The sequence below is a fragment of the Mustela nigripes genome, chromosome 1, assembly GCF_022355385.1.
Source record: "Mustela nigripes isolate SB6536 chromosome 1, MUSNIG.SB6536, whole genome shotgun sequence".
Taxonomy (NCBI): Eukaryota; Metazoa; Chordata; class Mammalia; order Carnivora; family Mustelidae; genus Mustela; species Mustela nigripes.
In genome coordinates, this window is record NC_081557.1 from 263,535,680 (window position 1) to 263,562,445 (window position 26,766).

Below are 26,766 nucleotides of genomic sequence, written 5' to 3' on the forward strand. Positions count from 1 at the left end.
AAAAGAAAAATGTACATGTACAAAAATAAAATTAAATACATTGAAAAGAAAAATGTACATGTACAAAAATAAAATTAAATACATTGAAAAGATAGAAGTAACTGTGATTTTGAAAATTAAAAAAGAGTTTAACAAAACAAAAACAAAAAAGGAAGAAGAGGAAGGAAAAAAAAGACAGAATATGATCAGACAGGTGGATAGAACAGAACCACACACTAAATTCTGGGTGTACTTTGGTCTGTTAGAAGAAACTGCATCCCAGTATTTTAAAGAAAGAAAAACCTATATGCACACACACACACACACACACACACGCACAAATAAGGTTAAATACAATGAAGGGATAGAATGCAACTGTAAAAATGAAAATTAAAAAATTTTTAAAGGAGTTGATAAAACAAGAAATTGATTGAAAAAGAAAAAAAATTTTAAATAATGAAAATTTAAAAAATTATCTTTGAAAGATTAAAGAATCATGAGAAAAAAGCCACGAGTTCTATGTGCTGTATTCCCCTAGGGTGGGCGTTTTGCAGTTCTCGTGGACTGGTAAACTTGGTCTTGGCCGGATGTTCTTGCTGATCTTCTGCAGGGGGTGGGGACGTGTTGCAGTGATTCTCAAATGTCTCTGCCCCAGGTGGACTTGCACTGCCCTAGCGAGGGCCCAGGCTAAGTAATCTGCTCCAGTTTGCTCAGTGTGGCTTTCGTTCCCTGAAGGATTTCTGTGCAGCTTTAGAGGATGAGAATGACAATGGCGGCCTCCCAGTCCCTGGCCCCACTCCTCGGTGAGCCCTCGGGGAAAAGCAGTCAGTCACCCATCCCCTGCCGCACTCTGTGCTCACCTGGTCTGTGACCCAGCATTTCTATGTCTGACACAGGACTCCGTTTGGAGTCTCCAAACCCTGCAGACTCCAGTGGTGCACTCCTGAGCCAAGAGCAGTGGCCTGACTGTGGCCTGGATCAAGGTCTATGGCAAGGCCGAGCTGAGAGCTCACTCCTCAGCTCACTGTTTGCAGCCGGCTTTCCTGCTCCAACACCTGGGAGCTCTGCCGCACTCAGACATCCTGGTCTTTCTGTGACCCCGAGGGTCCTGAGACCACACTGTCCCAGGTGGGGTTCCATCCCCCACTTAGCCACCCGAGGGATGTCCCTCACCAGAGCCAACTTCTAACTGGCAGTTCTGGTTTCGGGCTGCCTGGCTCAGTTACTTGCCAGGAGCCGGCTGATGGAGGGTCCCTCCCCCATGGTCTAACCCATATGTCGCCTTGAATTCACTTCTCTGTATGTCCCACGTTGCACAAAGCGGTCAACTTTCTATTCGTAGAGTTGCAGCTGTTCTTTTCTTCGCTCTCCTGTTGCATCTGCAGATGTGCAGAAAGATTTGGTAGCGGTCTAGAGTTGTTCCTGGGACCAGACGAAATTCAGGTCTCCTACTCCTCCGCCATGTTGGACTCTCCTCTCTCATTTTACTCAGTTTCAAAGCAGTGTGGTAGTTTAAAAACAAATGCACATATCCTCCAACACTCCGTCCATGCAATGGTGGAGCCTATTTCCCCTCCGAGACTGTGAGCCGTACTTGATGACTTGCTTCTAGTGAACAGAATACTGCTTTAGTGAGGGCATCTGACTTGTGAGACAAGATGACAAGATGACCAGCCTGCTCCTGGTGCTCTTGGATCACTCACTTTGCAGGAAGCCAGCTGTCAGGCCCTAAGGACACTAAAAACGCCCTGTGAAAAGGTTCCTGTCTTAAGGAACTGAGACCTTTTACCAAGAGGGAAAGAGGAACAGAGTCTTCTTGCTAATAGCCATAGGAATGAACTGTCTCAGAAGTGGCTCCTCTAAGCCCAGCTATGCCACCCCCAAATTACTGATCCCCAGAAACTACAGAACAGCATTCGTCGTTTTAGGCTCTCAACTTTGGTAAATTGTTATGCAGCAGTAGATAACTAATAAAGACATGGTACCATGAGGGTTACCATCCTAACTCCTCGAACTGTAGGCACGGCTTTGGAACTGAGCAGTAGGTGGAAGCTGGAAGGGCTTCAGGCAGTATTAGTGAAAGCCTCCAGGTCCTGGACTAGACCACGAGACGTCTGACGGCCCCTAAGGAGACCGCCCCTAAGGAGACCGCCAGTAGTGGCTGCAGGGGAAGCGAGGAACAAGTTATTGGCGAAGTGAAGTGGTTGTTACTTAGTGGCAGGACATTTAACAACATTGTCACCCACACGAATGGGGAAGGTAGAAAATGTAATGAACTGAGTGACCGAGCTTGATTTCCAGTCAAAATGTTGAAGTTGCCACCACCTTCTTTTTGCTGCTTATAGTAAAATGTGAGAGAAACTTAGAAGGACAGCCGCAAAGCCTCCTGCAAAATGGGGTACAGCCACTTTGGAACAGAGTTTGGCAGTTTCTTACAAAACTAGAATACTCCTCATAGAGAGTGGCAACTGCTCTCCTTCATATTAATCCAAAGAGGTGAAAACATATATCCACACCTGCACGTAGATGTTTCTGACAGCTTTATTCATAATTGCCAAAACCTAAAAGCAACTGAGATGTCCTTCAGGAGGTGAATGGATAAACACAGCATGGCCTATCCAAAGAATGGGAAGTTATTTAAATAGCACTAAAAAGAAACGGACTATCCAAACCATGAAAAAAACATGGAGGAAACATAAATACATACTAAGTGAGGGGCGCCTGGGTGGCTCAGTGGGTTAAGCCGCTGCCTTCAGCTCAGGTCATGATCTCAGGGTCCTGGGATCGAGCCCCGCATGGGGCTCTTTGCTCAGCGGGGAGCCTGCTTCTCTCTCTCTCTCTCTGCCTGACTCTCTGCCTACTTGTGATCTCTCTCTCTCTGTCAAATAAATAAATAAAATCTTAAAAAAAAAATACATACTAAGTGAAAAAAAACGGTAGGAAAATGGTAGTGATTGTCATGGCTCCACCTCCATGACATTTGGCAACAGGCAAAACTCTAGTAAAAGATCAGTGGTTGCCAGGGGTTGGGGGGAAAAAGGGTGAATAGGCAGAGCAGGGAGGATTTTAGGGGTAGTAGAACTACGCTGTACACTGTAAATGTGGGTAATCATCATTATACACTTGTCTAAACCTACAGAATATACAAAACTAAGAGAGAACTCTCATGTAAGCTATGACTTGTAGTGATACTGATGGGAGTTCATTGACTGCAACACATGGATCCCTCTGGTGCATTTAGCTTTGCTGTGATCCTAAAACTGCTCTTAAAAAAAAAAGAAAAAAGTATTCAGAGGCACCAGGGTGGCTCAGTCAGTTGAGCAGTCCATGCTTGGTTTCGGCTCAGGTCATGATCCCGGGGCCCTGGGATGGAAGCCTGCACTGGGCACTGCACTCAGGGGGAGTCCGCTTCAGGAGTCGCTCTCCCTCTGCCGGCCCCACCCCTGCTCTTTCTCTCTAAAATAAATAAGTAAATTTTAAAAATTTAAAAAAAAAAAAAAGTTCATTTTTAAAAAAGTATCCAGGACTGGTTTTGAAAATTCCCAGACAAAAGTACATATGGGAACTTAGTCTGTCAAAGATGGCACTGCTCATCTGTGGAGATACATGTAACATAAGTAACTGACTAAGAATTGGTATCCAGAATACATAAAAATCTCCTACAAATCAACACTTAAAAAAAAAAAGCTATAAAAAAAGAACGAAATGGCAAAAATCTATGTGAAATGACCTCCATCTCTCTAGTAATCACTGAAATTCAAGTTAAAACAGTATTATTTAATAAACAACAGAGTATTTCCTCTTGGGCCTTTATTATTCATATTTTAAACGTGCAGTTTGATTATGCTATAAATACTTTAGTTTGTTCTTTTCATTTATAATAAACATTTCCTATTGTAAGCATTTTTATGGCTTTAAAATCTTCCATCATGTGGATAAATCAAAACTTAACCATTTCCACAGTGAGGTTGGACGGACAGTTGGACCGACGGAACAATGAAGGCATACAACCCGGTGATGAAGCAGTACGGGATTAGCTGTGCTCTGTTCTTACCTGCATTTTTAAATAAGTACCAACTAAAGACTATACTAGGAGAGAAAAGTTTATTTCCTTATAAAAGAGAAAAAGCGCCATGTCAGTGCTTTACTTGTCTATTAATTTTCAAGATCTTTTTTAAATCTCATAAAATACATTTAAAAATAAACAGTTAATTTTTAGTTTTAATTTTTATACAGTAAAAGGCTGTCATTTGGTGGAACTGTAATATTCTTGGTAACACAGTTTAAAATGTGTTTATCTACAACAGTTTGAAGAACAGAATATTCTAATTAAACATTCTGATTTAATTCTGAGTTGTCATGTGACACTTTAAACAGATTATAAATTTTCAAAGAATTAGAATATGAGGTAATGAGAACACAATTTATACATAACTTTTAAGAAATTCTACTACTTTTTAAACCATAACTTTTATATTTAGGAATATTTCCAACTGCGTTCCTGCTTATCGCAAGCATCAGTTTGTTAGCAAACAGCCGTTCTACTCTCTGGCCAGCTGAACTTCTCACTTTTTAGGATGCTCTCAGCCCTATGCTATGCCTTTTCTGATAGCTCCATAAGCAGCCTGTGTTATACAGACACTCTGTAAGTCTACCTCCTTCCTGTGTCATAGGGCACAAACAGTCACCCGCAGAACATTCAATATACATTTCTGTATTTCAAACTAACCACCCCCAAATGGAGGAGGGGTAAAACAAATAACTGTTACAACTATAATCATTGTTTCATTTCACAAAGATGAAACAAAAATAAAATAAAAGCAGATATCTAATCGTTGATGAGAAATTTATTGAATGCTCACTTTGTGGCAAATACCAAGGTAAGTGCTGAGAACATTCTCAAAATTTTCAAAACAATCAACGAGGTAGGTGGTCTTGTATTTACAGAGAGAGAATGGACAGGGAATAAATCATGTATTCAAATACTTGCTACGCCCCTAACTTCCTGGGCACTGAACCAGCACTAGTGATACAGCAGGGAACAGACTCTGCCTTCTGTGGAACCTGCTGGGGTCACATACAAAATGGGCCAGAATTCTAGGTTCATACATCACTTTGTAAACATTCTGAGCTTGGAAATGGGTTTTCGTCCCTGAAATGGATCCATACTTCGGACTGACAGAAAAGCAGAGACTGAAAAGTTGAAGCTCAGACCCTGATGGCCTCTTCTAGGTATTTTTACCTTCTTTGACCCTGAAAGATCACTCTGCCTTTGCTGACAGCATCCGACCTTGTGAGAATCTGATCTTCAGGTTTACAGAACATATTCTCAAAGGAAGATTTATACAATAAAAGGCATCCGGCAGAATTAAGATACTATGTGATTGAAGACATAAGAGTTAAGACTTTCATCTTTCAACTAGCTATTTTTCTATCTTGCATATAAACCTCAGTTAAGAGCAGGGCGAAGTCACAGTAGAACAGGAGTCCAAGCACAGAACGGACTTTGGCCTCCAGGCCTCTAAGTGGGGTCCGAATGTCCTGAGGAAGGGGGGACTTCCAGGAACCATCAGAAGTCAAGGAGCAAAGCTGTGAACCCTAAGGGCTATGCCATTTCTAATTTTATTTACCTCTCTCAAGGAGACACCCAGTTCAAGAGTACAAACAAAAAGAGAGAGAGAGAAGTTTCAGGTCTGAAATAGCAAATTTGCATCGGACACTTCCTGTTAAACCCTAAAGCTACTGAAGTTGACTCTTGAGAACTCCCCTCACTGGGCCAGTGCGACTTAGTCCCTGAACTTCAAGATTTTCACAACGAAGGTCCAGTGATCTGAGGCATCTTTGCAGAAGGCCCCAAAGTTTCACGTAAAACCAAAAGTGAACACAGAGAGTGAACAAGAGAAGTTTTAGAAGCTACTTTCTAATTCTGGTGGGCAGAAAACTGCCTTTTACTCTAAAATAACAGAGAACACTTTTCTCATCTACCACAATATGACCCAGGAAATCAGAGGCAAAGGCACCCGCTATTTCCAAATCAATGACTTGCAAACAGAGGCTGAGCACGGCCCTGTGTCCCCTGAAGGCTACTCAGCCACGCCAAGGGAAGGGAGACCAGCACAGCAGTCCACACACACCACAGGACCTATCTGAGATTAGGAACCTTTTATTGATACAAAGCAAACAGTGGGCTCAAAATACCACAGCATGAAGGCAGGCTGAGGAGACCAGTCCGACTTCTTTTTCCTCTATGGTGGTCCAAATGACGAACTAAAGACACTCCACGATTACTATTTATACTTAAGGCAATTTAAAAAGCAAGGTCGTAACCAAAAAGCCTATACCTGGCATTCAAAAAAATAGTTTTTGGATGGACTAAAAGAGCTTAATTGGCTATGAAAAACCTGTACAGCAGGGACCTGTTCTGAGCAGGTAAGCCTATATACAAGTAAGAAACTCTTACTCTTGTAACATTGTCCCGTTTAAAGAGAAAATCTTGAACTTCCGTGCCCTGCAGAGGCCTCTACAACCCCAGCGAAGCACAGACCTACCTCTATTAGAGAACTATTCACACTGCACTCCAGATACACACACGACACACATCTGCCCCCTCGCGTTTCCCAAACAGGCTGCGAGTGCCTTCTGGGAGGGCCACGGCTCACTCGTTCTTGTCCCTACAGTGCCAATCAGCAGGCACCCAACATTTTTCTTCTTTGCACGAATGCGAAGTGACAGTAATTTTACACCACCGGGGACATTTCACACATTCCCACCACTACCCATCTCCAAAACAGAAACACTAAACTGCTACCATGTTTACTGCTGTTTTTCACAATAAAGTACTTTAGGACTCTTTAATGTAAACAGACAACCTTGATTAATTTTCAAGATAATGATACAAATGTAGCATTCTTCTTGGGATGGAAAATTTGCTTGGAAGTTACTTCATTCTTTTTCTCTTTTTCAAAAGTGCATCTCGTAGTGCCAGCTGGAACGTAAGAAAAATTATTTAAACGTGGGAATCTTGGGTACCCCGTTATACTAATTTGGTTATACAGCAGTGCACCAGAATGGAATCACTAAATCAACACATCATCCTGAGGGAAGTGTGTGTCTTAGGTGTGTGACGGATGCTATTCCACGAATTCCCAAGCACTGTTGATTCCTAGAAATTTTTTAAGACCCCTGGCTTTTGAATTTTAACAATATAGATACGTGGTTTTATTTGTTTGCTTTGAAGAATTTTGGGGGGTGGAACTGGCCTGACTTTCTATCTAAATGTTCAAATTTTTTGGATTTTATGATTTTTAAGTTATTGCTTCCTTGCCTTTATTCATATCCGGGTCTTGGTATGTCTTTGCAGACAGGCAGAATAGCTAAGGGTAGACACTTAAGGTAGAAAAATTAAGTTCACTTTAACCTAATTTGTATGGCTGAGGAGGTATTTCTCCGACTCATCCATGTCTTAATTTCTCATCTGTCAAATCTAAAATCACAGTACCTATTCATATTGTTGGATACTGATTAAGTTAGTTAAAAAATGGAAAGCTTTAGAATAGTCAAGGCACAGGGTAAGAACTGTATGTCAGAGAATGATGTTATAACCCAAGGTTCCATAGCTTTAATTCTGCTCATTAAACTTTGTGATGAACATCTCAGTCCCCTCCCCCTCAGCTGCCAGCATTCGAACACAAGGGACCTGCGCACTCTCCTTCCTCTACCTTTCTTACGGCCGCACTGCAAGCTCCTCCTCTCTCTGCCGTACGCTTTACCTTCCTTTTCTAGCCTCATCTTTTTACGTATTCTTCTTTTTAAAATTAAGATTATTTATTTACTTATTTAGCAGAGAAAGAGGAAGAGAGAGAGAGCGAGCGAGCACACACACACAAGCAGGGGGAAGGGCAGGCAGAGGGAGAGGGAGAAGCAGGCTCCCCCAGGAGCAGGGAGCCCCATGCGAGGCTCAATCCCAGGACCCTGGGATCATGACCTGAGCCAAAGGCAGACACTTAACTGACAGAGCCACCCAGATGCCCGACCTTTTCACATATTCTGTGAGTGTACTCCAAAAATGTATAACAAGACCTCATGCGGGGCGCCTGGGTGGCTCAGTGGGTTAAAGCCTCTGCTTTCGGCTCAGGTCATAACCCCAGATCCTGGGATCAAGCCCTACGTCAGGCTCTCCACTTGGCGGGGAGCCTGCTGCCTCCTCTCTCTCTCTCTGCCTACTTGTGATCTCTGTCAAATAAATAAATTTTTAAAATCTTAAAAAAAAAAAAAAAAGACCTCATGTACATTTGTCAAGCCATGGAAGACATTTTTATTTAAGACAACAAAACCTCATGGAGGAGTCGAAGGGGTATGAAATGTGACTTTTCCAGAGGGTGCTTCGGGTGTATGAAATAATAGAAAATATACACTGGTCTCTAGCCCTGGTTCCTGGCACAGAGCTCCTAGAACTGGTCATTTCCTAAGTGATAAGGGCATCTCCTGTTAACATTGGTCTTTGACCCTGTCCCTGACACAAGGCTCCCGAAACCTTTGTAAATTCCACATGGCAAGAGCACTAGGAGCATCTTTTCTACTGAGGCAACCAGATGGGTTCCTGGAAATGGGCTGGTCGAAGAAAGACCTTCGAATTTTTGGCCCCCTCCACCTTGAACACACATGATTTTCCAGAGAGGGGAAAGAGGCTGGAAATGGAACTAATAATTGATTCTGCCTAAGTGATGAAGCCTTCAAAAAATCCCTCTAGGGGTGTCTGCGTGCCTGGGTTGTTAAGCATCTGCCTTCGGCTTGGGTCATGATCCCAGCGTCCTGGGAAGGGGCCCCACGTCAGGCTCTCTGTGCGGCGGGAAACCTGTTTCTCCCTGTCCCGCTCCCCCTGCTTGTGTTCCCTCTCTCGCTGTGTCTCTCTCTCTGTCAAATAAATTAAAAAAAAAAAAAAATCCTTTCAGTGTGAGGCTCTGAGAGCTTCTAGGTTAGTGAACACATCTGCACTGGGAGGGCGACGTATCCCACGTGTGTCCACAGGGACAGAAGGTTCTGCATTCAGGACCCTCCCAGACCTTACCGTCTGTTTCTCTTCACCTGGCTGTTCATCTGGGCCCTTTACTAAACTGGTAAACTTAAGTAACCACTGCTCTGAGTCCCCTAAGCAGCTGGAGCAAATTAATCAAACTGAAAGAGTGGGTAACTGGTCAGAAACACAGGTTATCACCTGGGCTTGCGACTGCTTTCTGAAGTGTGTGTGTCTGCGCGTGTGCGTGCGTGCGTGCGTTTTCGGGAGGGGAGCTGGGGAAGGCGGCAGGTGCAGTCTCATGACAGTGGCTTGTGGGATCAATGAATCTGTGGGGATTGACACCGCCTCCAGGAAAACAACGTCAGCACAGCATTGCAGGACACCTTGCCAGTATTATAGAAAACTACTCGCGTAGGGACAGAACATTCACACGCTGTGTGTGACCATAAATGTCAGACGTGTAATGTGTGAGGAGCAAAAGATAGACACAAAAGGTAGACTGAACTGGGTTCTTCTATTTTAGATCACATGTCCGTTTGGGGGATGCTCTGAAGTTGCATGGCCGATCCCGCAGCCACCAGTTACATGCGGTGCTTGGACACTGGAAAAATGGCTAGTCCAGGCGGAGATGTGCCACAAGGGTAAAACACACTGGCTTCAGTTAGTTCAAAAACAAGAGGGTACAGTATCTAATAACTTTTATACTGATCATATACTGAAATGATACTATTTTGGATATATTAGCTTAAATAAGATTATTACTAAAATGAATTTCACCTCTTTTTATTTTTTTATTTTAAAATTATTCATGCGGTTTGTATGGAATTTCTATTGGGAAGGGCTGGTCTAGAGGGAAGAAGAGAGTAAGAGAAAATCAGGAACCCAGAGTCAAATTTTGTAATGAAGAGACCTTGAAGAAACTATGAGGCAAGGATCCATAAACAGAAATTCTCCTCTCAAGGTTCTAAATGACAAAGAAACTGGAGAACAAAGGAAAGACATTCTTGAACCAACAGGTCCGATGTCCCGTGAACTCTAACTTCTAAATAAAAAATCCTTTCAGTTCATGACTCAAGAGGTGCTGGCCGGGAACGAAGCTATGCTTCCAGATCATGCCAGAAAAAATCTTGCTGAACCAACAGAGGAGGAGGGAGGCGGGGAACACCCTCGGTCACAAAAACTTCGTAATAAAGGAAGGAACAAACCATGCTAAAACTCCGTGGTTACCCTTCTTCAACCCTACCGTCCTACAAAGAGAATCCAAGCCGACTTCCTGCTAAGCGCGTGAGCTCAATGTCACGACCTTGAGATCCAGAGTCAGAGGCCTGACTGACTGAGCCCCCCGGCACCTCACAACTCAGGTATTTAAAATCCAAAAGGGTACCCTGCTTTACATCTCAATTTTAACAACCTCTCTTCAAAATGCTGTCACTGTATTATTTACATGATGTTGCTGGACATAGTTTATAACCAGGAAAATGAAGTAAGCAGATAGATTTTATTTTTGAAGTATTTTATTTATTTGACAGATAGAGCCCAAGCAGGAGGAGCAGCAGAAGGAAAGGGACAAGCAGGCTCCCCACTGAGCAGGGAGCCAGACACAGGGCTTGATCCTAGGATACTGGGATCATGACCTGGGCCAAAGGCAGACACTTAACCGGCTGAGCCACCTAGGAGCCCCAGGTAGATTTTAAATGGCACCTTAATTTAGTTAATACTCCCTTGGTGCCCCCCCCAGATGGAACACTGCCCTGGAAATCAGGCCATTAACTTTCTGGCCTGGCAGGCTCATCCTTGGCTAGCAATCTAGGAACCCTGGTTTGCTCCTGACTTGGTTTCCTGGCGATCCTTCAGAATACATTTAGAAATGCTCTGGTACCTTCCCCGTGGAGAAAGGTAAGAAAACATGAATCTGTTTTATTATTATAATGAATTACTAAATAAGCCAGCCAGCTGGACAGCATAGGACTACACAGCAAAGCCTGTATATGGAAACCTGTAAACATAAAAGCTTTGCAAAAGGGCACATAAGGAAGGATCGTATTGTATTTCACAGATGCAGTGTCGAGACTGTTAGCATAGGGCTGACCTTACAGACCGTCTAGCCTCCACTCCTTTGAGGAAGGAAATGGACGCCCCTTTGGTCACACAGGTGAACTCAACCCAGTCAGGTGTAGGATTTGCATGTCCTGACCACTTCCCCCCTCTCCGTGCTCTCCAATAATGCTCCCCATTAATCCCAAGACACACGTAACACAGGGTCCTAAAGGCACAACTGCCTCAAGAGTACAGACATCTTAAAATGACAACAGCGCTCTCACCAATCAAGCCTCACTGAACTCACCTGCTTTTCTCGGAAGGAACGCTTGTTTTTTGACCGGACGTTATGGCTGTATCGCATCATCATAAAATTCTTCTGTTTCTTCTTCTCTTTATTTGTGGAACTGGAAAATGGGTTCATTTTGGTTTTCTTCCTCACAAATTCCTTTCGGTCTGTCTTTCCGGCCTATTAGCACACACACAAGAACACTTCGAGGGTCAGCTCCCCCATAGACACGCCAGGCGCTCTACTGATGCCAAGGACAAAAGGAGGCTGCAACTCTGTCCTTGTTCCCCAGTAACTCGCTCCAGGGGAGAAATGACCATGGTACACTGAAATGGGGCAAGGGAGCTCAGTGGCAGAAAAGGGCATAATTCAGCCAGTCAGATCAGAGGAGCTTCCTAGGAAGGAATGAGCTATTTTCGGCCGGACGAAGGCATGCACAGCGAGAGAGAGGGGGAGGTGGAGACTTTCAGGAAGCGCGGACAGAAAATGAGAAGGTGGAGAAGGAAGAATATGGGTTTTTAAACTCATCTGAACAGGTTCCAGTACCAATGGAATGTGGAACCAGTATGGGATGGTGCGCAAAACAAGTAAGGTGTAGAAACCGGAGCTGGTGAGACAGGAGGTTGGAGGCTGGAGATGTGCAACCAGATACGGCCACAGCCCGTGCCAGAGGCTTTTCTTTAACGACTATAAACATCCCCCTGCTTTCCCAATAGCCTGGATAAATGCACTGAGCGGCCCAGATGCCAGCACAGGGGTAGGGCCTTTCTGTGTTCTACATCTTGTTTTGGATTGGTGGTTTCCTGGCTATTTGTTAAAACTCATCTAACAGAACCAACGCCTGTGCATTTTCTTCTACACTATTTATACCTTTATTTAAAACATCAGAATAAAACACTGCTCCTTTTAGTTCATTCTTCACCTTATTTGCTTTTTGTTTGAAGAACCAGGGGCTGAAATGGTACTTCACTTACCATGGCCGTTGCTAGCCGTGTCTCCTTGTCAGACTTCGGTTTCTTATGAAGGCGTTCAATGTCCCGAAGAGAAAGCAGCTCGCCCCTGCGGTGAAGGACAAGTATCGTCTGAAACCAGGGCGGAGGCCCTTCTCCTGATCCGCGCCACCACAGGAGCGGACAGGAGCAGCCCCGGGATGGGTCATTTTACCTGGACTCCTCATCACTATCAATTTCAACGTATTTCCTCTTTTGGGCTTTCCCCGGGGCAGCATCGAGTTCCTTCCTCATTTGGGCCATGCGGATTTTCTGGAAGTCTTCCTGAGTTAACACGCGGCTTGTGCTAACGGCTGCCGCTTTGGCTTTGCGCTCGTCCACGGGCATGCTGTTGAGCTTCTGGGACTTGGAATGCACACAAGAGAGGTTTAAAGAGCGACCAGCTCAAGTGAGAGCTAAGTGCTCCCCACGGCCCCGCCCAGCACAAATTAGGTCTTAAGAAACATCGGAGTGAGGCCCAGTACGAGGACATTCCAGGACTTACTATTTCTTGCTGTTCTTCGTCAGAAGAGTGCAGCACATCAACCCACTCGCCATCGGCATCCGCCTCCTCACTGAGACTGGTACTTTCCCATCCGTCTGTGTGACACACAAGACATTGTCAGTGCTGTCCCTTCATGCTGTACTCACGGTAAGTCTAAATAAATTCAGCAAAAGCAAGGTTAAAGCCAATGGAGCTCTACTGACCAAGGATTGGACAATGTTTATTGCTAAATAAACCACATCAATTTAACTAATTTATAGAACGGGAAATAAACACTGACCATGTATCTACCATACGCTAAAACCTTAGAATCACTTTTTTTTTTTTTTTTTTTTAACTCTCATGACTCAAAAGAAGAGGAAGAGACACTGTAAGTTAAGATACCCACCCAAGCCACACTGCTAGAAAAGTGGCCATTCAGTGAAATCATAAAAATCATGTCTGAGGGGTGTTTGGGTGGCTCAGTGGGTTAAGCCTTTGCCTTCAGCTTGGGGCATGGTCTTAGGGTCCTGGGATCGAGCCTCTGCTCAGCAGGGAGCCTGCTTTCCCCTCTCCCTCTGCCTGCCTCTCTGCCTACTTGTGATCTCTGCTTGTCAAATAAATAAATAAATCTTTGGGACACCTGGGTGGCTCAGTTGGTTAAGCAGCTGCCTTTGGCTCAGGTCATGATCCCAGCGTCCTGGGATCGAGTCCCACATCGGGCTCCTTGCTCAGCGGGGAGCCTGCTTCTCCCTCTGCCTCTGCCTGCCATTCTGTCTGCCTGTGCTCGCTCTCTCCCCCTCTCTCTCTCTGATAAATAAATAAAATCTTTAAAAAAAAAAAAATCATGTCTGAATCTAGAGCCAATGTTCTTTCCACCAAAACGGCAAGCGGACATTTCTCTTGGCCACACAGCAAGGGTCTGACAACTTGTCTAAGCGCATTTATACATGTTTTTAGAAGCTCGTTAGAAACAGTCATTCAGAGAACGGAAGTGGAAGATTCTGGATGCGGAAGGACCGTGCAGATACCTCAATGAGGAGGAGTAGTTCTTACTGGAGTCACAGCACAGTAAGCTTTCGAAATCACAGATACTTGCAATTTTTCAGTTATTCCCCACAAGGAAGTGGTTCATCTTTCTGGTATGGCATATACACAACCACTCCAGTGGAGGCCTCAGCTCTAGCTCTAGTCTGGTCGCCTGCTACATTCCACCCTGTATCCTACACTCTAATGGTTTCTTTTTTTCTTTTTTTTTTTTTAAAGATTTTATTTATTTATTTGACAGAGAGAGAGAGATCACAAGTAGGCAGAGAGGCAGGCAGAGAGAGAGAAAGAAGCAGGCTCCCCACTGAGCAGAGAGCCTGGTGCGGGACTCAATCCCAGGACCCCGAGATCATGACCTGAGCTGAAGGCAGAGGCTTAACCCAATGAGCCACCCAGGTGCCCCCACTGTAACAGTTTCTTATATCCTTCAGGGCTTTGCTCAGTTTGCCTGGAAAATCTCCACTATTCTACCATTCCACACTTATTAGTCAAGATATAGCTCATGGGTCAGCATCTTTGAGTTTTGTTTTGTTTTTTTTTAAAGATTTTATTTATTTATTTGTCCGAGTGAGCACAGGCAGACAGAGTGGCAGCAGAGGCAGACGGAGAAGCAGGCTCCCGCTGAGCAAGGAGCCCAATGCGGGACTCGATCCCAGGACACTGGGATCATGACCTGAGCCACAGGCAGCAGCTTAACCAACTGAGCCACCCAGGCGTCCCGAGGGTTTTTTTAAATGTCTTTATTTGAGATAGCACGCAGGCCGCTCGAGCAGGTGTAGAGGCAGAGAGGGATTCAAGGAGGCTCCCCCGTCCGTGGGGACGCGGGGCTCAGTGCCAGGACCCTGAGATCATGACCCGAGCTAAAACCAAGAGTCAGATGCTTAACTCACTGACACACCCAGATGCCCCTCTTTGAGACCTATTTTGAACTTCTGGGGTAGACCTGACTTCTCTCTTGCCCTTAGGCCGCATTTCAATCATAAATGCCGGTTAACACTTTACTGCTGAGCTATTTAAGAAAGGTCTTCAAGGACAGGACACCATTCATCTTTACACTGACAGCAGCTAGCTCACGGGTAAGGCTTTACAAACTTTTGCTGATACAATTCATGAATTAATATGAAGAAAACAGGACTCTAGTAATCAAGGAATAAAGGCTAATCCTGGAAATCAGAACGGAGTCTTCTCAAGCATTCAATAACGTCCAACAAGTGTTCTTCAACAAGGGGACTGCTTATTGGGGGGTTGCTCAGGACTAATCCTCATCGTTTTTTCTAGGCAACAAAAAACTAATATTTTTCCCGAATGCCCCGCAGGCTCTACCTAAGGGGCAGCTGTCCTGAGGGCGTGACCTCTACACTACAGTGCAAGTTCCCTAAGAGCAGGAACCACGCTCATTTTGATCCCCGGTGCCTGTTAACAGTGCTTGGCACACAGTCCTTGCTCAGTAAGTATCTGTTCAATGAATGTTCAGTCAGCATAAAGATTTCAAGGTCGATACTGTATAGGAGTGATTTTATCTCCAATAATGGTGAAATGAAAACAAACCTTCATCGTTTTCAGCATCCTCATCTTTTTCAACTTCTAGAACTTCTGCTCCTGGAATGTAATCTTTAGCATCCAATTCTCCATATTCTTGCACTCTCGCTTCTAGGGAGGCCTCCGTAGGCTTCCCCTAAAGGAAAGAACATTGTTTTGAAGATTTATTTATTTGAGAGAGAGACAGAGTGCGCACGTGTGCTCGTGCTCGTGGGGGCAGAGGCAGAGGCAGACGACGTCAAGCAGATTCCCTGAGGAGCACGGAGCCCAAGCATGAGCATCAAGAGGTGGATGCTAACCGACGGAGCCCTCCGTCACCTTCTCCACCCCCTAAAATAAGGGTTTGTTTGTTTTTTAAATAAGGTTTTTAATAAGGTTCTTAGACGGCATTATTCATGAAAAGGATTCTTAGGGCACCTGGGAAGCTCCGTCAGTGAGGCACACACTCTAGATCCCAGCTCAGATATAGAACTTAGGGTCGGGAGTTTAAGCCTCCAAAAGATAGGACTCTCTAAGATGATGAATGTAGAAGGGAGAATCATGAACAATGGAAGTAATCAAAGGACAGAAATAGTCGACTTATGCCTTGGGGCAAAGTAAATCCCTCAGCCAGGACTCTGCTCCTACTTCCTTGCTCTCCTCTGATATGATCCGGACACTGGCAGTGAGCGGACAACAACTATCCAATTCTCAAGTCTTGAGATCGCCAGCTCTCTTTCTGTTCCAAGCACACATTTCTCTTCCTTCCCGCTTCCCAAGAGGTTCTACCTGGCTGGGAAACAGCCTGTTCAATACTGGCATCAGTTACTGTCCTTTCTCTGGAATTCTCATCTGTTCATGATATCACAAGCTTTCAAGAGGAAACAGCCTGATGGGTCTGTAAGATTCAGTCAGCATTAAAGAGTGTGTGCCAACTACAGAACAGTTAAAGCGACGAGATTTAATTCAATTGTGTTCTGAGAATAAAATTACCAGTACTTATAGTGGAAGCTTCAAAAACACTAAAACTCACACTGTAGGAAGCTAGTCTCACCTTCTGAGACTGTAACCTTTGATCAACATGCATGTCTCACTCACCCGGAACTTCTTCTGCAACATCTTAGGATTCAGTGTTCGGAAGAGCTGAATCAAAGTTCTAGCAGACATCATCACATCTGTAAAATAACACCTTTAATTAGGAACTCCAGAGCAAAGAGTCTATTGATAAAAAAAAGAGTCACTTGATATTCTTTGATCTACGGAGAAAAACAGGCATCTTACTCTTATCTCTGTGTGTTTTATACTGAGCCAGGTCTTGGAGAAGTTCTTCAGTCATGGCTAGAGGACATCGAGCTGTTATCTCTTTTATAGCATTGATTCTAGAAAAGGAAAATGAATTTTAAAAGCCCAAACATCAATCTCAGATGGTTTAATCTAAGGTTTTCTAAAAAGACTAAATCAAAAGGTATAAATTGGGGACTTCCAGGGTCAGCTGTCCATTAAAAACATATCCTCTGCCTCCAGGGACATTCGACATACCCTACTGTCATGACCTCCCCAGAGTTCTTGTCGGTGACAAAATTGTTGGCCACAGTCGTGAGCACTGACTGAATGATCTGAATTGGGAATAAAAGAAAAGAGGTGAGTGCTGATAAAATGCCTCTTCTACTGAAACATGTGAGGACGAAGGGACAATAGACCGTTCACGTAAAACTCTTCCGTCCTCAGTCTGGGAGTTGGAAGGACTCAAGACGGAGAAAGACAGATAAAAATACTTTGGGTAGCAGTCCTCCCGGCTATCCTCAGATTAAATTCTGCTCTCTTTTAGTATTATTTTTCAAGTTGGATTTAAACAATTGCTTTGATTCAGGACAACCCAATGATTTTGCTTTATTTTATTCTATTTTATTTATTTTTAAGTAGGCCCTACACCTAGCATGGAGCCCCAAACAGGGCTTAAACTCATGACCCTGAGATCAAGACCTAAGCCTCCTGAGTCAAGAGTTAGATGTTTAACCAACTGAGCCACCTAGGTGCCCCTCTAATGCTATTTTAATCAAAGAAAGGAATTATCCGCGTTGAAAAATAATTACTATAAATAAGTTTACTGATACCCCTTTTTAATTTATTGATATTCTTGACTTCTCTGACAAAAGATTTAGCAATTAAAGTCAGAATTCTCAGCTTTTCTAAAATGAACTTTACTTTTCTATAGGAAAAAATTTTTTCAGTTTCTATAACTAAACTTGTATGTCCATCTCTTTAAGAGTTAGTGTCTCTTCTCATTTTGAAGAAAAACCGGCCCAGTGAGAAAAGCCACAATGATACAGTTGGTAGTGGCACTACTAGGAGACAGAAATAAGGGGTAGAGTTCTCACCTCGGGGGGTACTAAGTGATGAGATGCTTGGGCAGCATACAGAAGGATCTTTGTTACTTCTAAAAATGTAAGAGAGCAGAAAGATCACAGTCAGTTTACTGCTCTGCCTCTCAGAACTAGTATTAAACATGGCAAGCACGTTCTCGCCTTAGACGCTACTGCTGCCTAACTCCACCCGGAACCTCGAGCCCCAGAGCCCTGCATGGCTCACATCTCACTTCCCTCAGGTCCCTGCTCAGTCGCTGCCTTTTCAAAATGCCTTTCCTGATATATTCTAACCTAGAACTTGCCCCAGCACTCTGTATTGTCTTTATTCTTCCCTTTTCCTCAAAATACTTTTCTCCATGTAGACATTTTATACACAGCACTCTCCGGATCTCCCTCCAGACTGAAAGCTCTACGAAGGTGAGGACATCCTTTATGTGGTCTGTGGAATTCTTAGCGACGAACTCAGGGTCCAGCCTAGAAATCACTGAATAAATAACTAAAAATATATACGCATGCTCTCCCTTCAAAGGGGCAGCATATATTAGGAACAAGCCCTCCGACAAAAGGAAGAAGTGAGGTGAATCCCAATTTGCCATTTATTTGCCGAGGGACCCTGGTCTTTTTATTTCTGCACCTCACAGGACTGAAGCGAGATCTGATGAGATGATTATGTAAAGCACTTAGCACAGCACCTGGCTCCTGTTAGAGGTTCGATAAATGCTGGCTTCCTTTCTATCTTGGTTCAAGGTCAAAGGCAAAAGCAACCATCTCTTCTTTCCTGCCCTTATGTTGTTTTGAACTGAGAATACATGTGAGGACAATGATAATGTAACAGAAAATTCTGGTATCTATTACAGTTACAGTAGGTCAGATTGCTTGTTTAGAACTTTCTACCTGTTTAAATATTACAAAAAGACTTGCTTTGAGAATCCAGTCTTTTGTCTTCTAAAAATAACTGTTTCTTAAAGTTGATAAGCAGAATAATTAACCCATGACAGACTGGGGTAAAGAAAACGAAAGGGTTTCCCTCCCCTCTTCTTAAACAGAACACACTTTACTCTTCACTCTTGCCTTTAATAATTCCAAAACAAAAGGCATGGGTAGTTATTCCAACCCTTATTCAGCAAAGGAATGTGGCAAGTGGGAAGCTTACCTCTTTGGTGGGGCTGCAGAAACCTTTGCAGAAACGGGTAGAAATTGAAGAGAAAAAGCTGTGGAAAGAAGCATAATCTTTAATACTTATGTAATTGATGTCCTAGAGGTTTATTTTTCCCTAACGCAATTTTCTCACCACGCTCAACTAACTAGGGATCATTATTTATTTTTGTTTTTTCTCAATAATTATTCATGATCCACTGTACTGTGTTACCCAAGGAAAGGGAGGGCATGCTCCTGCCATCCTCATTATGTCAAGGAAGAAGTATATGCACAATCAACTAGGAGGAAAAAAGGAAACCAAAATGTAACATTCTTCTATTTTTAAAATCGGTGTGGCTGCAGAACTAACTTTCTTAAGTCTTCAAAGATAAAGAGGATTATAGGAAGGAACAGCAATGATAGGCCCCAAAGCAAGGGATAAAATAGTAACTCGAGCCTGAATAGTATCTGGTAAAATTTAATCACCCAAACCCCCACAGTTCTCATTTTATTACTGGATACCAGTCCAATCACACTGCAGGAAGCTTGCTATTTAGCTCAACAATACTCTGAGCTCTGTATTTTACAGAGAAGAGACTAGCAATCTGGAGTCTACCTAAATAAAGGTGACAGAGTCTAGTTACTAAAGCAACTGTAGTTTACAAACAGTAGTTGACATACAGTATCGTATTAGTTTCAGGAGCCCAGCATTGTGATTTGACACTACCATACATTACAAAATGTTCACCAAAGCAGCTGTCATCTTTAACTACAAGGAGAGGAACTTTGGACATGGCCTTGTCTTAGCAAAGTTCACCGCGTCAGAATAAATTGTTTTTTTTCTATTTAGCCCCAAAGCAAAACAAGAACCAGACCAGTAATAAGGAAGATGTAGATTCAGTATAAAGATGGATGCTCAACTGTAGTCAGTTGTGAAACTCTAGTATCACTTCTATCAAACCATGCTTAAATTACACATCACTTCTGCTTTCCTAGGAAGCTCAAATTCAGGCCTGACATGAAATTTCTGCACAAATATAACATAAATTCATCTGGTAATCCTGTTGTAGGACTAGAGCCCGTGGAGAAAAGGCATTTTGTTCATTAGATGTTAAGTTTTTCTTAGAAAAAGGAAACAAGTGCTTTCACTCACATGTACTTTAATTTTTAACTGAATACATGTTGACACTGCTAGATTTTCAATAAATAAGGCTGTTTTACTTTTCTTCTTTGAATAAACTTTTTGAAGGGGGTGCCTGGCTGGCTCAGTTGCAAGAGTGTGCAACTCCTGATCTCAGGGTCATGAGTTCAAGCCCCATGTTAGGTGTGATTACATAAAAATAAATAAATTAATATATACATACATACATACATTTTAAGAGCTTTAAAAAATAAACTTTTTTGTTTATAAAAAATAAAAAATTAAAAAATAAATAAATAAATAAACTTTTTTTTCTTTTTTAAACTTTCGGAAGAAGGGAACACATTCAATGATGTACACAGCAGCAAATCTCAAGAGTGAAATGATAGGGAACAACCTCAATGCCATTTCTTCACGGCCTAACTTTCTAGAAATCTCATTTTCTACAATAGCAGTTGGTCTGTATGTGTGAAGTTTCCATATGTACGTACTATACAGATATACATATATATGTATATAAAATACCACCAAGGAGCTCCTACAATTTAATTCAACATGAAATAAATGACCAGAGAATTCAGGTTTGCAAACACTGAAAATCTCCCACCAGAGTGGTCTGGAAGTCAGTAAAGCTATAAAGGGATAAAGAAACTGCAGAATGGAGTAATAGTTGATAAAAATAAAAATACATGGGTTATGATGGCTCAGAAAAACGTACATGTCGATCAAATAAAGTAGAAAATCAGAACATAAAATAGTCTGTCCATAAAAATATATGTAGAATTTAAGATCCATATTTACTGATAAGAAAACAAAGTGATAAAAATTGCTATTTTCGGAGTGGAAGATTTTATTCTTCTCTAAATTGTATGGGTTTAAATGGTTTTGAGGGATAAAATTAAGCCGCTGCTCTACCTTAGTGGCTTTCCTTTCATCAGGAATAATTCTATTTCTAATATTCTCACCAAAATGAGAAACATAACGTAATTCGAACCTCGTGAATTCCCACCAATCTGGAGATGAGGTTCATGAGCATCATTTTCACCTCAAACCTCTCCGTAGAGCTCTCTAGCTGCTTTAGCAGTTTTTCTGCAAAATCTGGAAAGCAGAAGATCAGAGAAATACACTGTGAGTCCACGGTCTGCACAGCATTATCTGACAGGTGTAGAGAGAGGCAGTCTTTAGATCAGTGACTGTGGTAGTGAGTGTGTCATTGAGTGTGGCAGATCAGTGACTGCGCCTAAAACCACTCTGCTGAACCAGGACGGTCACGAACAGCAGCAATAAAGAAGGTGAAAAGATTCACACACAGGTGAATGGACTTTCACTGGTGCCCAAAGTTAAGTCTGAAGGATCCCCAAGGTTCTGAGCATCCACATCTTGACTGTTTGATAAGAGCCCCACTTAACAGTTCTCAGAGCCTTGCTTCCCAAAGTGGGGTCCACAGACCACCGGCAGCTGGTCTACCTGGCAGCTTGTTAGAGATACAGTATCTCAGGCCCCACCCTAGACCTACAAAATCAGAATCTGCCCCGATAAGAGATTATCAAGTTTTCATTTAGTCAAGCACAATGTCCTACCACTACTGTTCGTTAAAGACATAAAGAACTCTTCTTCCACATTCTTATTTTGCTGTGCACTGGGAATTACAACTTTAGAACATAATTCCCCAGGCTACAACCAACTAGTAAACAACAATTACTGTTTATTAAGTGCCAGGGAGCTTATATTCCTTGGTAACAGCCAGAGAAAAAGCCAGAAAGGAACTTGGCAAGTCATAATTATAATACCTTGGGGATCATGAATCAAATGAATAGCTGAAAAGTTAAACACTTCTGGTTTCTTCTTCTTTTTTTGTTTCTGAGATAAAATGAGAAGAAAAACATTTACATTATACCACACTATTGCAGGAGGGGAACCTACAACAAATTTCTTTCAAAAACTTTCTTTCAGGGGCGCCTGGGTGGCTCAGTGGGTTAAGCCTCTGCCTTCCGCTCAGGTCATGATCTCAGGGTCCTGGGCTCGAGTCCCGCATCGGGCTCTCTGCTCAGCAGGGAGCCTGCTTCCCTCTCTCTCTCTCTGCCTGCCTCTCTGCCTTCGTCTCTGTCTACTGTGATCTCTCTCTGTCAAATAAATAAATAAAATCTTTAAAAAAAAAAAAAAAACTTTCTTTCAACTAGAACTAAAGGTGGTTTTTGTCTTTTTACATTAAACCTCGGAAATGTTCCAGCAAATAGCACCCGTGAGACTTAAAAGAATTTAGAAATATAAACATTTAAAGACAAAGAAGGGCTAAATTAATGAGGTTTTAGACTAACCATTGCAAAATACAAAATGTATTTCATTGGTATACTCTTCTGAGAAGATGAATCCAGCAAAAACACTCTATTATAGGCCATCTTGATCACAAGTGAAAAGTGAGTTTAATCAAATTTATTCAAGTCACAGACTCTGCTAGAGCTGAAAACATTTCAACATCTAAAAAACTAGTACTTAAAAATTCATCACACATTTCTAAGTTTTTCAAAAATTCTATTTATTTCAAATTCGTAAAAGCTTTTGCTAAAAACCCCATATTCTACAGTTTAATGATTCCTACCTCATTTGCCAGGTACAAGTCTCACCTTGAGTACTTTCATAGCCTTTTCCAACCTTTTCTTGTGTTTGGAGCTTTTCTTCCCTGTGGCATATTGCACTAGCAAGTCTCTTGCTGTTGGTCCTTCATCCTGAAGAAGAAACTACTTTGTAAACAAGGAAAATCTGCATAGAAGCAAACAGTAAGGCTTTCAGAGACTTCTCTGCATTTATACTCTGCAACTGCTATCAAAAATGAGCACGACTTAAAATTCAATAAAAAAGATTGCCTATGTGTACAAACAGGTACATATAAAGACTGTCACTGCAGCACTGATTTTTGTTTTTATATTCTGCTTTTAATTCTTATGTAAGTATAAAATACAACTTCGTTTTTATTTGAAAAAGGAAACTGGAAACACTATCATTAGGAAAATGCTTAAGCTATAAAACATTCATATTCTGGAATATATGGAGGTTAAAAGAAGGAGGTAGATCTGTATGTACTAAATGCATTGGTGTATCTATATATACAACGCAAAGAAAGCAGGTTGCAGACTAATGCACATATTATTTATGTATATTTCAAAGATCTAATATACATAGAACACATACACATAAATGCATGGGAAATAAAATGGTTATCTGTGAAGATGAAACAGGGAAGTGGGAATAAGACAGGATCAAGAAAATTTTTACCTATAGTATCTCTAATTTTTTTACAATAAGAATATATTATTCACACATTATTTAATAACAAAATGAATTAAAAGAGCTTATTGTCTCGTACTGTTACCACAATGCTAATATGAGAAAGGATATTTTTTCTTAAAAATTTTTGATTTTACTAAAAAATATTTTTTAATAAAGAAAATTTCATGACATATATCTTCATTTTGCCTTTTAAAAAGATGCCACGATATTATTCCTCTCCTTCTCTAAACACTCTATGATACCGATATCATCTCAGAAAATACACTGGCAGCAATTTTCATTCTAAGTTTATATAATGAGTTAGAGGTATAGCTTTTGAACTAAGAACAAGGCTAAATGAATACAATTAGTTCTTTACCGAATCTTAGTGAATGTAAATGACAAATTCTAAATAGAATAAAATCTCAGCATGGCAGAACACAATAAAAGATAAAAGTAATATGTAAGCGTCTTTCTAACTTGAGCAGTCATGGATTTTACAATCTGTACTGGGAGCAACAATGAAATCTGATAGACTACGGTCAAGTTCAGAAGCATCTACGGTTGAACGTATAACCTCAGATTCTGAGTCGCTGTCCTTTTTCTCCTCTTCATCTTTCCCAAGGAAAAATGTCAAAGCAGCAACTAATATCTAAAAACCAATCAGAATGAAGTCAATTACTCACCCCAGCTTACAACAAAGAATAAATACTTCTGTTTATGCATTATTCTCGCACAGAACTAGGATCTGAAGGAACAAAATCAGACTGATGGGATTTGGGCCCATTTTTCTCGATTAAAACACAAATGTTGTTATAACATTATTTGTCCCAAAAGTATATATAATTTTAAAGATATATTTAGATAAGAACAGCCAGGCTCTATGCAGCTACCCTTTAAGAAGACTACCAGGAATTTCTATATCTCTGCCCCTACCCCAAAAAGTGACATTGTAGCCTTTCTAACAAAAAGTCAAACATAGGGACGCCTGGGTGGCTCGGTTGGTTAAGCGGCTGCCTTCGGCTCAGGTCATGATCCCAGCGTCCTGGGATCGAGTCCCACATCGGGCTCCTTGCTTGGCAGGGAGCCTGCTTCTCCCTCTGCCTCTAGCCTGCCACTCTGTCTGCCTGTGCTTGCGCTCTGTATCTCTCTCTCTAACAAATAAATAAAAATCTTAAAAAAAAAAAAAAAAAGTCAAACATATTCTTAAATTTCTTTCAGCTGTGCCCAGGCCCAAAAGAACAGTCAAGAATTATAGAAGAAAACAAACACTAAGGCTATAGTTTACTACAAAGCATTTAAAAAACTCTTAACTTCATTTGCCTCCTCTAAAGCACCGATGACCCAGGGCGGCAGCCTCAACACAAAGGGAGCAGCACGACCAAACGCGAACTGCGAGCCCATTCTGCCTCCCATGCCCGTCTCCTTGCTACTCTCGGCCTCCACACAGCTCTGCGGACGCTCACCTTGGTGACCTTGGAGAAACATGCAGTTGTGATCACACTGACTGTTTTGGCATCATTCCTGGGGTAAGACAGATGAGTGTTTTCCAAGTAAATTTTCATTCTCTTGCATTTCAAAGCATTGACAATGGCACAAAACAGACAATATATATTCCTCCACAGTTTAAAAAGTTGTGGGTTGGGGCACCTGGGTGGCTCAGTGGGTTAAAGCCCCTGCCTTCAGCTCAGGTCATGATCCCAGGGTTCTGGGATCGAGCCCTGCATCAGGCTCTCTGCTTAGTGGGAGCCTGCTTCCTCCTCTCTCTCTCTGCCTGCCTCTCTGCCTACTTGTGATCTCTGTCTGTCAAATAAATAAATAAAATCTTCAAAAAATAATAATAAAATAAAAATTAAAAAATAAAGTTGTGGGTTGCAAAAAATAAATAGTAATAGGAAAAAAAAAGTCATGGATTGCTAAATTGTCAACCATAGGTAAACATTTAATTAAACTTTAGCCCAGTTTTATGTCAGAAAATTTTGCAGCCATTTAATATGGGTTGTTTTGAAGAATTTTTAATGACACAGATACATAGTCAAGATAAGAGAAACAAAAAAATGAATAAAAACTTAATAGTACTGCAAAATCCAACCGTACCTAAAAATTCATATGTTAAAGGGGGCATCTGGGTGGCTCAACTGGCTAAGAGGCTGGCTCTTGATTTCAGTAGGTCATGACCTCAGTGTCTTGGAATATAGCCCCATGTGGGGTTCTACATTCAACAGGAGTCTGCTTGAGGATTTCTTCCCCTCTCCTCTGCCCCTCCCCCTGCTTGTGTGTGCCTACGCTCTCTCTTTATACAATAAATAAATCTTTTATTTTTTGAAGATTTTACTTATTTATTTGACAGAGAGAGACAAAGTGAGAGAGGAAACACAAACCAGGGGAGTAGGAGAGGGAGAAGCAGGCTTTCTGCCTAGTAGGGAGCCTGATGCTGGTCTCGATCCAACGATCTTGGGATCATGACCGGAGCTGCCATTTAATGACTGAGCCACCCAGGAACCCCATAAATAAATAAATCTTAAAAAAAGATTACATTAAGAAAAGATCATATTAAAGAAAAGAATAGGAGAAAATATCATGAACTATTAACAGTGATCACCTCTGGGTGGTAAAACTATCAAAAAAAAATTTAATAACCTTTCTAGCTTCTCCTAATTTTTTGTTGCAATGAATATTACTTTTATAGTAAAAAAGACGGGAATTGGGAGCAATGTACCAATAAACCGAAGTTTACAGAGCCTGATACTTTACATACATGGGATTAATGAACTTGAAAATCCTCAGACTGGCAGAGTAGAATGAGCACAGATTTCACAGTCTGACATCTGGGTTTGAAGTTCAGCTCTGCCCTTGCCTAACTACTAAGTTTACACTCCATGAACTTTAGTTTTGTCACCTATAAAATGGGGATAATGCCAGATAAGCTGCATTATGTTATTCTAAAGGTTGAAAAAATCATATGCGGCATAGGCGGCTCAAGAAATGGTGGCCGATGTTATTAGTTATTTGGATTGCTGTTTTTAAAAAATTTCCAACTTAATCTGTGACAGAGATCAAGAAAAATATTTGTCTATGTACTTTGTAGTAATTATAAATGAATGAGAGTCTGTCTCCTTCTCAAGAAACACATATACCTTACCAGATGTTTCTTCTGTAGAGCTCAATCATCACATCCAAAGATATCTTAGCTGCAGTTGCATTGCTGTCTCTTAGCATGGTGTACATGAAATTCTGCAACACCTTAAGAAAAAGAGGAGAAAGAAGACTTAATATATTAACACTGTATTATATGTATAATACGTACAATGTATAGTACGTCTAACCTGTACACTGCTGGTGCATACTGCGAGCATGGGAAACAAAAGGTACTTACTATGTTCACCTTATTGTTCTTGTGTTTTGCATTGATATTCTTGATATCAGTGACGATATGTGTGTATAAAGTCTAAGGAAAGGAAACAAAACATACACATTTAACTAACATTTCTAACGT

At 41.8% G+C, this 26,766-nt stretch overlaps 1 protein-coding gene and 2 long non-coding RNA genes across 4 annotated transcripts in view; 2 read left to right on the forward strand and 1 right to left on the reverse strand.

Annotated features, from left to right (window-relative positions):
- LOC132007253 (uncharacterized) overlaps positions 1-4,204 on the forward strand; it is an 11,586-nt gene extending 7,382 nt beyond the window's left edge. The window contains exon 4 of the long non-coding RNA XR_009401282.1: positions 3,943-4,204. This is a non-coding gene — a long non-coding RNA (uncharacterized LOC132007253). The remainder of the gene's footprint in view (positions 1-3,942) is intronic.
- A 602-nt stretch (positions 4,205-4,806) lies between these two features.
- Positions 4,807-26,766, reverse strand: part of SDAD1 (SDA1 domain containing 1) — a 30,569-nt gene continuing 8,609 nt past the window's right edge. For both annotated transcript variants that reach the window (XM_059385338.1, XM_059385344.1), the window contains 18 exons: positions 26,647-26,718; positions 26,413-26,513; positions 24,737-24,794; positions 23,848-23,922; positions 22,628-22,729; positions 21,794-21,863; positions 20,998-21,101; positions 18,879-18,936; positions 17,738-17,796; positions 16,899-16,975; positions 16,641-16,738; positions 16,458-16,534; positions 15,390-15,516; positions 12,816-12,910; positions 12,486-12,676; positions 12,296-12,380; positions 11,340-11,501; positions 4,807-6,964 (listed from right to left, as the gene is read on the reverse strand). In XM_059385338.1, coding sequence (XP_059241321.1) covers positions 6,917-6,964; positions 11,340-11,501; positions 12,296-12,380; positions 12,486-12,676; positions 12,816-12,910; positions 15,390-15,516; positions 16,458-16,534; positions 16,641-16,738; positions 16,899-16,975; positions 17,738-17,796; positions 18,879-18,936; positions 20,998-21,101; positions 21,794-21,863; positions 22,628-22,729; positions 23,848-23,922; positions 24,737-24,794; positions 26,413-26,513; positions 26,647-26,718 — 1,659 coding nt within the window. In that variant the 3' untranslated portion in view covers positions 4,807-6,916. The remainder of the gene's footprint in view (positions 6,965-11,339; positions 11,502-12,295; positions 12,381-12,485; positions 12,677-12,815; positions 12,911-15,389; positions 15,517-16,457; positions 16,535-16,640; positions 16,739-16,898; positions 16,976-17,737; positions 17,797-18,878; positions 18,937-20,997; positions 21,102-21,793; positions 21,864-22,627; positions 22,730-23,847; positions 23,923-24,736; positions 24,795-26,412; positions 26,514-26,646; positions 26,719-26,766) is intronic.
- On the forward strand, positions 15,176-24,730 carry LOC132007259 (uncharacterized). Its single transcript, XR_009401287.1, has 3 exons — positions 15,176-15,288; positions 16,884-17,000; positions 24,605-24,730. It is a non-coding gene; the product is annotated as an uncharacterized LOC132007259 (long non-coding RNA).